This window comes from Bos indicus, chromosome 19, assembly GCF_029378745.1.
Source record: "Bos indicus isolate NIAB-ARS_2022 breed Sahiwal x Tharparkar chromosome 19, NIAB-ARS_B.indTharparkar_mat_pri_1.0, whole genome shotgun sequence".
NCBI classification, from domain to species: domain Eukaryota; kingdom Metazoa; phylum Chordata; class Mammalia; order Artiodactyla; family Bovidae; genus Bos; species Bos indicus.
In genome coordinates, this window is record NC_091778.1 from 13,499,857 (window position 1) to 13,513,998 (window position 14,142).

The following is a 14,142-nucleotide window of genomic DNA, read 5'->3' on the forward strand; positions in this document are numbered from 1 at the left end:
TGACTGAGCGACTGAACTGACTGATAATGAAGCTGAAGCTCCAATATTTTGGCCATGTGATGCAAAGGGCTGACTCACTAGAAAGACCCTGATGCTGGGAAAGGCTGAGGACAAGAGGAGAAGAGGGTGACAGAGGGTGAGATGGCTGGATGGCATCATCAACTCAATGGACATGAGTTTGAGCAAACTCTTGGAGATAGTGAAAGACAGGGAAGTCTGGTGTGCTGCAATTCATGGGGTGGGAAAGAGTCAGACACAACTTAGTGACTGAACAACAATACAGGACATCTACAGACACACATACATAAGAATATATCACTAATAATCTAGTAAAGAGTTGAAATCAGTAGTACAAAACAAGCATGGTATTATTAGAAAAAACAGCAAAAATATGAGGACTATCCACTCTCCCTAGCACTCAAAGACAGAAAAAATTGCTAAAGAATAGGATTTTCCTTCACCACATAGGCATAACAGCCAATAAAGCACAGAACTGGGAAAAGGGAATTCACATGTATAAACAGCATACTTCCTTTGAGAAGCAATTTTACAATATCTGTCAAATTTTTACATGAATACATTCTTTTACCTAGTAATTATCCTTCTAGGAGTTATCCTAAAAATAATTCCTTGTATACTTTTTAAATGTATATATATATATATATGCTGCTAAGTCACTTCAGTCGTGTCCGACTCTGTGTGACCCCACAGACGGCAGCCCACCAGGCTCCCCCATCCCTGGGATTCTCCAGGCAAGAACACTGGAGTGGGTTGCCATTTCCTTCTCCAATGCATGAAAGTGAAAAGTGAAAGTCAAGTCACTCAGTTGTGTCCGACCCTCAGCAACCCCATGGACTGCAGCCTACCAGGCTCCTCCATCCATGGGATTTTCCAGGCAAGAGTACTGGAGTGGGGTGCCATTGCCTTCTCCGATATATATATATATATATATATATATATATATATATATATATATATATATATATATGTACACACACACACACACACACACACACACACACACATACACACAAGTATATAACAATGTAACATGTTACAGGGCAAAGGTTTAAAATTAATATAAATGTTCATACAATGAAATAACATAATTTTTGGCAGTGCTGAAAGAACTTTTGAAATGGAAAGATGTTCACAATATAAACTGTTCTACATACACACACATCCAAAAGCAAATACATATAATACATGTAAAGAACTTGAATCAGGTACTGTATATAATACAAGTTAATTTCAAGAATGTATGAATAGCTCAAGGGTGAAAAAAAAAACAGGAAATGCATACTGTAAGCTATCAATATACACTCAGTATCTGAGTGAAGAAATTAAAGAAGTAAAGAGGCAACCGGGGTTTATCACTAATAACAGAATCACATGAATTTTCACTTTCTACATTTCAGCATTCCTTGATTCTTATAACGAATATTTTAAGTGGTTAGAATTAATTGTATGGTCTAAATTAAGAAATTTAAAACATATTAAGGCAAATGTGGCCTCTGATCCCACTCCTTGGAAATAATCATTAGCACAATATCCACAGCTATCTAAAATTTTTAACTTACACATTAAATCACATATATTGCTATATTTTATTTCACAAGTCAGGTACTGATTTACTTAAAACTACTAGAGTCATTGAGAGTAATAAGAATTGACTTGAAATTAATTTCTAAAAAGGATGGATTTGAAAGATAATAAATAACAGCTTTTATTTGACATGAAAATACCAATTGATTGGTCATAGCTTCCTGGAAGACTGCAGGCGTAGGTTCATTAAGAAAGTAATCAATTATTATTAGTGACCATGAAAAAATTGGGAAGCACGAACTGTGCTGATATGAATAAATGCCAATTAAATATAATAATGACCTTCTATGGGGTAAAAGCAGAGAAGGTAATGGCACCCCACTCCAGTACTCTTGCCTGGAAAATCCCATGGACGGAGGAGCCTGGTGGGCTGCAGTCCATGGGGTCGCTACGAGTCGGACACGACTGAGCAACTTCACTTTCACTTTTCACTTTCATGCATTGGAGGAGGAAATGGCAACCCACTCCAGAATTCTTGCCTGGAGAATCCCAGGGACGGGGGAGCCTGGTGGGCTGCCGCCTATGGGGTCGCACAGAGTCGGACACGACTGAAGTGACTTAGCAGCAGCAGCATGGGGTAAGAGAACATCCAAATCTTTCAGTTTCTCACTTTTGTTAGGAGACAGACTGCACAGAAACACCTACAGAAAGGGAACTTGCTTTTCTTCTAGATAATAACTTTCAAAAGATTATATTATGTAGGAACATTAAAATATATATTAACACTTTGTATCAAGTACTCTGTTAGGTACTAAAGATTTGAAAACAGCCTACAAACCTACAAGTAAGAGGCAATGAGCAACTAAAATTCAAAAAAAAAACACAGTAAATCCTATGGGAACACATACTACTGACCCTGAATAATGTCCTAACTCAAGAGAAGCTGAATAACGTCCTAACTCAAGCGTTAGGACATGTGTATTCTAGAAGAGGAAGTAGACAATGAGAGACCTGATAGGAAGAAGAGGGCTCATCCTAGGAAATGGAAGCTCAATAAAACCATCACAAAGGAGTGTTGTTGTGGAGAGGAAGGTGGAGATAGGGAACACTGGTGATGGCCAAAGATAATGCTGGAAAAACACACTGCAAGGGAATCAGTTCACCAAAGACCTAATGATTCTGCTGTGCAACAGTTCTTACTGATTTCGTAATTCTAACCATTTGGAGATTTCTTTGTATTTTCTACATACACATTTAAATTATCTATGAATAAAGATGATTTTACAACTCTCATTCTAATATTTACATCTTTTCTTTTCCGTATCTTATTGTAATGGCAAGGACTTGAGTTCAGTGGTAAATAGAAGTTCAATGGTAAATCCATCCCAAATTCCAAAGGAAAATATTTAATATATCATTATTGATTGTAATATTAACAGTAGATCCTTTATAGACTTTCTTTAGCATACTGATGTTTCTTTCTATTCCTAATTTGCTAAACATTTTTTTAATCATAAATAGTTATTAAATTTTGCTAAAGATTTTTTCCATTTCTATTGAAATGATTATTTGTGTTTCTTCTTCATTCTACTAATATGGTGAAATACACTGATTGATTCTCAAATGTTAACCAACCTTGTATACCTGGAATATCTTTTACTTGGTCCTGACATATAATTCTTTCTATGTCTCACTGGATTCTGTTTGATAATATTTACATGCAAAACAAATTACATCAAGAAAGAGAAAGGGAAAGAGGGAGAAAGGAGAGAGGAAGAAAAAAGAAAAGACAAAGGAAGGGAGAGAGAGAGAGGCAGAAGCAAAGGGAGGGAAAGGAGGAGAGGGAAAGAGAGAGCGAGGAATGTGTTGGGTATGAGAAGGTGAAGTTAAAAAAAAAGGGTAACAGAAAAGAATTACTCAAGAAGAGTTAGCAAGCCACATTCAGACAATATCCCAAAGAGAACAGGGATGAAATTATTTTTTAATTAATCACTCTGGGGGTATAACAGTCAAACACAAGTACCAGAGAGAACATGGAAAATTTAGGAAAGGAAATCATAGAAAAAGTAGTTTAAGGAACTTTCTCAAAACTATATACTTGCACTTCTACACTGAAGAGGCCCAGAATAATATATGAACCAACAAACAACACTGCAAAATTTCAGAACACTGGGAATAAAGCCAACATTCTACTAGGTCCCAGAGAAATAAACAAGCCATTTACAAAGAAAAAGGTATCAAAATACTTAAGATTCTTCAACCATAACACTAGATTAATACCTTCAAATTTCTGAAGTAGCATTACTTACAAGTATTTCTTATCCAGCCAAATTAACAATCAAGAACTAATTAAGAAAGAATAAAGACATCTTCAGACAAACAAGATCCACCACACATTCTTTTTCCAGAAACTAGTAAAGACTTATTCCACCAAAATGCGTGCAGAAGCAAAATGGGCAAAAGAGAGGAATTAGGTAGTCTATTTTCCATTACAAAATTTATCTGATCAGTTGCATGTATAGCTTTAATGAAAACAAATCTAAAAAATTAAGTAATAAAACCAACACATACATTTTGTGTAAGTCAGACATTTAGCTTTGTGAAATTACATCTTAAATATTAAAATTAAAGTGTATTAAAAAGTTATAGTGGATGAAGAAATTTTTCTTTTAATTAGACAAAGTAAATTAAACAAACTCAAATCCTAATAGCAATATTAACTTCTAAAGTTTTATACTCTCCCATGAAGTATTTCTGCCCAAAGTAAAACATTTGAGAAAAGTTGAACATTAATAATTGGTATAAATAGGGGAATTCCCTGGTGGCCCAGCGGTTAGGACTCCATGCTTCCACTGCAGGAGGCCTGGATACTATCCCTGGTCATGAAACTAGATCCCACAAGCCACACAGTGCAACCAAAAAAATTTTTAATAAATAGTAAATAGTTGATATAAAGAGAAGAACTTCATAAATCAAAGGAGAAAAATCTGCCCCTGTGAATTACATACCAAAGAAACAAAGACACAGCAGACTCCTTTAGTAATGAAGTTCTTAATTCCAACCATCCAAAGAGAAAGCTGGCTATTCCAAAAACAATCTTCTTTGTCAAAACTTTCACCAAAACACAAATGCAACAAAAAACAGTGTGTGTGAAGCAGAGACAGCGCTGGTAACTGTATAATGCCACATTCTTCAATAACAAGGGGAAACCTCCACATGACTGCAGGACACTGTTGCCTTATTACCTCTACCTCTACCATTTCAACTAAGCAGATTTCATAATTAAATTAATCTCTAATAATACTTAGGCACACAATAGTTTAAATAAACACCATTCTCACCAATTTAGAGAAGTAATTGTACAAAGTGTTAGGAAGATTTCCAACTTCTGTACAAACTTTAAAAATATAACAGAATTTAAATATTTTAATATTCTTTTTTAAGTATGCAAATGGTACTAAAATGATTGTTTTTAATGCACATGCAAAAAACATTACTGAGTGAACACTGGCAAATTAAAGAGAAAAGACAGTCTGTACAAAGCGTAGATCATTAGAGTTGGGAGTTATTTAGGCTTCTGAACAACTGATATAGTTTAACCATATATCTGATTTTTTTAATTAAAAAATGCCTAATATTTACATACGACATTAAGAAGTATTCATTATTAAAGCAAAAATTCAAGGCCAAAAGTCCAAAGTTGTACTTCTGCCATCGCTATAAATACAGACAAGAGATTCATCTGCAATCCAGATAATGGTGAAAACCAAGCTCCCCAAGGCAGTAAGTAAAACTGAGAAGAGCAAAGACACTGAGAACATCAGAGACTTGGGGAATACCCACAGCAGAAAGCTCAACGAGCAACATAACAAAAGCAGCACAGTCAGCAAGGAAGGGATCTGGGATGAGCGCTGCCATGAAAACCAAGAGAGAAGAGGCCTTCAAGAGCGAGCCAGCAAAGTCAGAGACTAAATGGAGATCAAAGAGGAGGAAGATAAATCAAAACCACAGCAGAAAGTGAATGGCCATATTGAATTGGTTAAGATTACCTATTTCCATCTCAACTGACAGAACTTAAGACTTTATCTTGGAGGGAGGAGGGGAAGGGGTATGGACACTTGGAGGAAAACAGGCTTTAGTTATCATTCTTGCTGTCTGTTGTCCAAGACCAATAAAAGAGAAACCTCTTGCTGAATGATTTGTTTCTTCTTAAGGGCTACACTCACCAAACTGTGGAGCAGGCAAGATTCTAGCCGCTCGAATTGGGCCATGTCGAACAGAAAAAAGCTCCTGTGCTTCCCCACTGATCTGCAGGAGGAGACAGAAAAAATACAGGAAACGAAAACACAGGTCAGAACATTATTATACAAAAACAAGATCTCCTAAATTTTTACCATGATTTTTGGTCTCAAATGTTAATATATACACATACACACACACTTATGGTGACCATACACATTAAGCATGTTGATATGTTAAATTATCATAAATATTTTTAGAAAATGTTAAGAGCATGCACTTCATATGAATAGGAAAATAAAAGGTCTGTTTCGGAAGCCTATAATTTTTATCTTTAATAAACCACAAGTTTGTTAAAGTTTGTTCAGTTCCTACATGACTGCCTTCCATTTTAGAGCAAAGCAGCTAGGATTTTTATTAGTATTCAGCTTTCTATGTATGAAAACAAATATTCTTAACATTCTGAAAAGCAGAACTTAAATGCTATAGTAACTTTCACAAATGTGCTATGTATGAGAAGAAGCAAAACATGTTGCAAAGAACACTGAGGTGGAGGGTGAATGACCTGGGTGCCAGTTACGGTTCTGCAACCCTAGCTGTTAACCTCCTGGAGTAAATCATTTAACCTCTATAAACCTTTATTACTTATTTTCTTCTCTAAATATATTTTAGTAAACATTGTATGCATTTAGGTGTACAACACGAAGATTTGATATACATATACCTGTGTGTGTATATATATATATATGTATGTATGTCACGTTCTCAGAGTAACCTTCTGTATGTGATAAAAGCAACTGAAATCTAGTTATCTAGTTTTCTTTTCTTTCTTTTATGGCCATGTCGCATGACATGCAGGATCTTAGTTCCCTGACCAGGGATCGAACTCACATCCCCCTGCAGTGGAAGCACAGTCTTAACCACTGGACCACCAAGGAAGGCCAAGAAATCTATTTTTTCAGTATTCAATACAATATAATTAATTACAGTCACCATGCCTAAACATTAGGTCTCCTGACTTACTCAACTTATAAAACTGAACCTTTATACTTTTTGACCAACATTTCCTCTACTTCCTCTAAGCCTATATTCTTTGCATTTGTAAGTTGAGACGATAAAGATGCTAAACAAACTCAAAATGCTTTTAGTTTCAATATTCTATTCATTAAAAATGTATGCATCTTTAAATTTCATTTTTATTATACACTAAGATCAAACATTATATGAATCTGTTCATTTTGAGTCATTATCAGATTTGTTCCTCAAATATAAAGGGTAGTCTATTACTCCAAAAGGAAAAGAGGTATACTGATATATGTGTTGGGTGTGGAAACAACTGCTTTTCAGAATTACTAGTTCAAAAGGACAATCTGCTGCTAATTCAAATACTGCACAGATTAAATCATAATTAGTTAAGAAAGTCTTTCCAGAGTACTGTAAGTGGTAATGTAGTTCCCAATAAATTTTCTTAATTGCCAAGTGTTTGATGGAATATGTTACATCAGATCAAGAAAATGGCAAATACTGTAAAACTCATTCTATAAACCCAAAAACTTACAATAGATGTAAAAATGGTAAACATTCCATAAAGTAAACACACCGACAGTATTTCTTTAAAAACAGGCCCGCCAAACAAGGAATTTAAAATATCAACACTTTATATATTACAAAAGGTCTATCAGTCTTCCAATATTGGACAAAAAATCTGTAGCGCTGCCTTTTAGATCAATACTTTTTTTAGATCTTCAGCTTCTCTTCTACCTGAATTGAAGTGCTGCAAACTGTAAATAATTTTGTCTCTTATAAATGTTAAATTATGGTAATGCCCAAAGAGCCATCATATTCATTTATAATATAAAAATAATTAAAATATATTTATTGGCCACAGTGGCAAATCCCTCTATAGCACTTGGGAAGCAGAAGCTATGAGGAACGCTAGGCTCTTCCACTAACCATGCAACAACAGCACCACCTACCACCAATTAAACACACAAAAGCTACAAACTCAGGATAGCAAACTAAAGAGTTTACCTCTCTACAAAGTCCTCTGTAAACATTAAATTTTTAAATGAACTACGAAGGCCATTAGAGTTACAGCTTTTAAATCTACATTTTATTCTTATAGAACAGAATTTTAAATTTAGAAAAATCCTTAAAGGGTCATTTTGTCCAATCTCCCACCCCATCAAATAATCACACATTCTCTGAAATCTAAAAATTACCATCACCTCTTTGATTTTAGGAACACTTTCATAGAAAGGTATATCACTAACACAGTCCAATTACATTACAGGTACATTACTTGCTATCTCCAAAGCTGTCAAGCCACTTACTTTTCGAAAATAAACTGCTGTTGGACAATGGATAAATAATATTCTTCAATATACATACTATTTCTACCAAGAATGAAATGAAAAATAAACTGTAAAACAATACCGTAGATATTGCATTGAAGTTATAATTCAGAGTAATGAAAACCATTTCTCACAAATAAGGATTATTATACCTATAACAAATCATAGTATTCTAACACAAAATCCACTGCTCTGAAATATTATTTCCATATGCCACAAGTCTAGCATTTAGTTTTTGGTTCTATCAAATAAGCTTAAAAAAAAAGTTTAAAAAAAAGTCTAAACATATTTACCTGAGCTGCTATACTAAATTATAATAAAGAATAAAGAATATAACAAACCTGTCTTGCCACATTCACAATATGATAAACGTTTGTTATCACTGGATTTAATACCCAAGAGCTTACTTTGATATATAAAAACATTTTGAAATCTGAACATACCATGCTTTTGAGCATAACAGCTTTTAAAACAAACCGAAATGCCTTATTCTATTCTAAGCTTTTACTCTAAATCCCTCTTTAAATGTACAGCAACAGGTTAAGAAAAAACATTAGTATTGATTACAAAATACATCCTCATATTCATTACCCCGTCCTTCTTGCCCCTAAGTTAAGGTCCTAGAATCTTTCATTAAAACATCAGAGAAGGAAGCAGGGAAAGCACTATCACAATTTACAAAATAGTGATAGAAATTTATGAACATGTTAAAATCAAAATTGTTAGAAGCAGAATTCTAAAGTTTCCTGAGTCACAAATGTCAAGCATGACACTTGGAGGAGAACACCCTCCAAATAATATAGGCAAATTCTACACTGGAATACAATTTCAGAACAGAAAAAGTGCTAATCATTTGGATACAGATAAGATGTGCACATTTTAGGGAGGACACAGAGAAAATGGATATGGTCTTACAGGCTCCACTTTGGCTGCCGTTTTCAATTACCTCTAATCATTTTAAACAACATGTTCACTGGCAATATTGCTCTCAAATAAATGAGTGTCAAATTGATTTTTAGGTTTCTTTAAAAAAAAAAAAAAAACTCGTTGAAAATAGCAAAGAATAAAATCCTCACAGATGAGGATTTTAACTGATCCTGGGAAGAATCACCAGGGGCTCTAAGTTCACTTTTAAACCAACACTAATAATAAATACAAGGGGAGAACTACCAGCAAGGCGTGTACCAAGCAAAGCTCCAACTTGCTGGCAACTGCAGTAACTTGGGGAGAGGAGCAAATAGGGAGGAAACCTCTCCAATAGCTCCTCATGGTCTCTGCCTTTGTTCTTACTGGCATTTTAATTTCTGATGACAGACTTTTGTTGTTTGGAGCATAAACCGGACGTACCAGTTTGGAGGCACAATAAGGAGAACAAAGAATGATTTGTTCACACTGTTGGAAAAAAATCTTTTCCAACCATAGAAAATAGCTTTCGCATGGTGAAAATATGCAAATTACATACCAAACCAAAAAGCGGTGGAGGGGAGGACAAGTTTAGAATCTCACAACTCAATCAAAGGCAAGAGGAAATTATAACAGCCGAAGACAATCACACACACACAGAAAAGGCTGTAAAAGTAGTGGGGGAGCTTTGTAAGTGCTTTCAGAGAATCCTAAAAGCACACGAAGGTCATCTAGTCCTCAGAACCAAACCTGCCTCTGAAATCCTGATGACTTTTCAAAGACATCTGACTACAAAATAGAGAAGTCAATCAAACACAGAGGACAATAATAATGCTTTACAATGACAAAGAATCAGGACAGGAATACATATTTACACCCCCAGCTTCCCTTTGAAGTGAAGTGAAGTGAAGTGGCTGAGTTGTATCCGATTCTTTGTGACCCCATGGACTGTAGCCTACTAGGCTCCTCTGTTCATGGGATTTTCCAGGCAATAATACTGGAGTCGATTGCCATTTCCTTCTCCAGGGGATCTTCCCGATCCAGGGATCGAACCCAGGTCTCCCGCATTGTAGACAGGCACTTTACCGTCTGAGCCACCAGGGAAGTCCGACTTCCCTTTGAGACGCTGCAAATGGAGAACTATGGTCTGCCATTGATTCTCCTTAACAAACTTTATTGAAAGATAACAGACACAGAAGTAATACAGAAATCTTAAGTGTTTGTACAGCTTAATGAATTTGCAATGTTAATACACATCTGTTACCAGCACAGACATCAAGAAACAATAGTACGGACACCCAGAAGGTCCCCACACCCATTCCCAGTCACGAACCCAAGGCAACAACAACCATAACTCTCGTGGTCTGGGCGCAGGATGGAAAAGAATTTCCAGATATGAGACAGAATGAGAGGGAAATGAAGTTTATCAGAGTAGGAGACACTGTTAGAACAGCAGGCCAGCTCAAGGGAGAACCGACCCTGAACAGGGGTTCTTAGTCCACTTTTATACCCAAGGTACGAGGAGTGAGATAGGGGTCTTATGGGTCATTTGCTGATTGGATGAAGCACATATACTGGGTGTGGGAAGAGTAAGCCAAATACCTTCTCCCTACCCATTATGGCAGAAAACAAAGAAGAACTAACAGCCTCTTGATGAAAGTGAAAGAGGAAAGTGAAAAAGTTGGCTTAAAACTCAACATTCAGAAAACTAAGATCATGGCATCTGGTCCCATCACTTCATGGAAATAGACGGGGAAACAGTGGAAATAGTGGAAACAGTGACAGACTTTATTTTGTTGGGCTCCAAAATCACTGCAGATGGTGACTGCAGCCATGAAATTAACAGACGCTTGCTCCTGGGAAGAAAAATTATGACCAACCTAGAGAACATATTAAAAAGCAGAAACATTACTTTGCCAACAAAGGTCCATCTAGTCAAGGCTATGGTTTCTCCAGTAGTCATGTATGTGTGTGAAAGTTGGACCATAAGGAAATCTGAGCACCAAAGATTTGATGCCTTTGAACTGTGGTGTTGGAGAAGATTCTTGAGAGTCCCCTGGACAGCAAGATCAAACCAGTCCATCCTAAAGGAAATCAGTCCTGAATATCATTGGAAGGACTGATGCTGAAGCTGAAACTCCAATACTTTGGCCACCTGATGTGAAGAACTGACTCATTTGAAAAAAAAAAAAACCCTGATGCTGGGAAAGATTGAAGGCAGGAGGAGAAGGGGATGACAGAGGATGAGATGGCTGGATGGCATCACTGACTCAGTGGACATGGGTTTGAGTAAACTCTGGGAGTTGGCAATGGAAGGGAGGACTGGTGTGCTGCAGTCCACAGAGCCGCAAGAGTCAGACACAACTGAGCGACTGAACTGAACTGATGGGACAGGAGGGGAGATAGGTTATACTGCTCAGGAAGACCTGAAATCTGTTAGTAGTTACAACATGGGGGAGGGAAAGACAATAAGGGTCTGGTTTTTCCATTCCTACATTCTAAGACCCTCCTTGGTTTTATCTGCTCTTTTCATCCTTGGGTCACTACAACAACCAATATCTTGATTTTTCTAACACGTAAGTTTTACTTGTTCAAGTTTATGTAAATGGAAACACACAGTATGTACTCTTTCGTGAATGGCTTCTTTTACACATCACCTGCCTGTGAAATTCATCTGTATTATTGCATATGATTATTTCTGTTGCTACACAGATTTCCACTGCATAAAACTACTACAGTTTATCCATTCTACCACTGGCTGATGGAAGTCTAAGTTGTTTCTAGTTTGGGGCTCATAAAGTATCTGGAAAAACTGCACAAACTTTCAAAGGGGAAAAAGGTTATTGTGTGTTCTTTCAGTGGATTATCAACAATTGTACAGTAGATCCTTTGGGGCTATTTGATTCTGTAAGAACCTGCACCTTTGTCTTGACTGGGCTATCTGACAATACTTTAAGTTGTAGAAAACTGATAGTAAGGCAATTGATGTTGCCCACAGAAATGCAAATGAACTTTGTCTAGCAGAGATGCAATTGAACTCCACTCATAAAAAAGATCCCAAGCAGTACACTTTTGTCCCAACAGGATATGAGCTAGGTTCACATTTCTGAACAGGTTCATTTCAGCATTCCTAACTGCTTATACTGTTCTTCAGATTCTCCTTTGAACCAGCGATAACTTGCCTAACACCTCATTAACAAGTTAAATAAAATCTATGACACATGTCCATTGTACAGTTGTATGAGTGTCATGATTTTACCATTTTTAAAATGGTAACATCATAAGGAATACTGCTATGAATATTCTTGCACATGGCATTTATGGAACATGTTTATTTGAGTACATACTACTGAAACTGCTTTTGTACTAGGAATATGGGCACATTTTTGGAGATTTTTACTGAAACAGTAACTGAACAACTTACCAGTATAAGAGAGTTCTCTACCTGTTCCACATCCAACACTTGGTGTCACTCTGGTGGATGTTCAGTGAGATTCTCACTGTGGTTTTAATTTGCACTTTCTTCAAAGAAGGTGCTTGAACACCTTTTCATGTGCTTATTGAAATTCAATATTACTATTTCATGAATGGCCTGATAAAGTCTCTGGCCCAATACAGCTGCTTGATTCTAAAAATTATGGATTTCGCTCTATTACGCAGCAGTGAGCGAAAGGCATAAATCAGTCTTCTCTGGCAAAGCAATGCTGCCTCAATCTAAATAAATAAACCCCTTTAGTATAGTGGTCCTCTATCAGGGCACATGACATAAGAGTTCTGTCCTGAAGGACCCTCCATTCCCAGTGTTATGTATGCTAATCAACACAAAATATGAATGAGATTCTTTTTAGCAGCTCTGGAAAAACTAGAGCTTTTGGTCCATGATTGAATTCATATTTTAATTTCAAATCCAGTAATAAGCAAGCTCTCCTCCCCATATAAGGTAAAATGATTGGGTTATAACAAAGTGATAGCCAGTGAAATGGAAAAATGTTGATTTATAAAAATTCACACAAACACTCAAAGCAAATGCAGTCCCTATTAAAGACAGGAAACATAAAAAATTACTGTATCTTCCTCCTGTAACTCAAGCAGTTCAAACACAAAAGATAATGTTTAGTAGTCCTTTTCTTTTTCTTTCTTTAGCAAGTTTCAATCTCTAAAAAACTTAAATAGAGGCATTAATTTACCTATTTTTCAAAATGGCTATAACATATATAGTAGGGCAATTTTAGACTGGAAATATAAATTAAAAGACCAAGGCATCAGACATAAAAGACATGAGAAATACAATTCCTCATGTTTATCTCAAGCACATCCTGACTTCCAGTCAAAAATATCTTTCACACCTGCATTCTCCAAACATTGCCTCTGGTTCCAGCTAGAAAGTCTAAAAGAGTTAAAAGCACCCTGGAAAAGGAAATGGCATCCAACTCCAGTATTCTTGCCTGGAGAATTCCATGGACAGAGGAGCCTGGTGGACTACAGTCCATGGGGTCACAAAGAGTCAGACACGACTGAGCAACTAACACTTGCACTTTGAAAAGCCCCCAGCAGGTAGGACCCCAGAACCCCCAGTAGGTAGGACCCCGGAGGTTGTATTCTTATTCCGAAACCATGGCCTATGGCAACAAGCCAAGTGAGTACAGCACGAGAGACCATCAGTTACAAATATCACATCAACAACATCAAGGATTCCAACAGTTTATTACAGTAGAAAATAAACTGGATTGTGTTTATAATCTATTTAAGTGGGCTAAATCTGAGTTTGGTTTTAAAATAAGAGTAATAACATATCTATGTAACAAAGAAATGGTACTAAATTTCATAGTTATTAATAAAATGTTTTATTTATCAATAAAATATTGAAGCTGAGATTCCAATACTTTGGCCACCTGATGCAAAGAACTGACTCATTTGAAAAGCCCCTGATGTAGGAAAAGATTAAAGGCAGGAAGAGAAGGGGACAACAGAGGATGAGATGGTTGGATGCCATCACCGACTCAATGGACATGAGTTTGAGTAAACTCTGGGAGTTTGTGATGGACAGGGAGGCCTGGCGTGCTGCAGTCCATGAAGCACTCCAGGTTCCAAAGAGCCAGAC

The 14,142-nt window shown here is 36.5% G+C and overlaps 1 protein-coding gene across 1 annotated transcript in view; it reads right to left on the minus strand.

The window, feature by feature from the left end:
- Positions 1-14,142, minus strand: part of BCAS3 (BCAS3 microtubule associated cell migration factor) — a 586,026-nt gene that overhangs the window by 523,745 nt on the left and 48,139 nt on the right. The window contains exon 8 of the mRNA XM_070774269.1: positions 5,772-5,853. Coding sequence (XP_070630370.1) covers positions 5,772-5,853 — 82 coding nt within the window. The remainder of the gene's footprint in view (positions 1-5,771; positions 5,854-14,142) is intronic.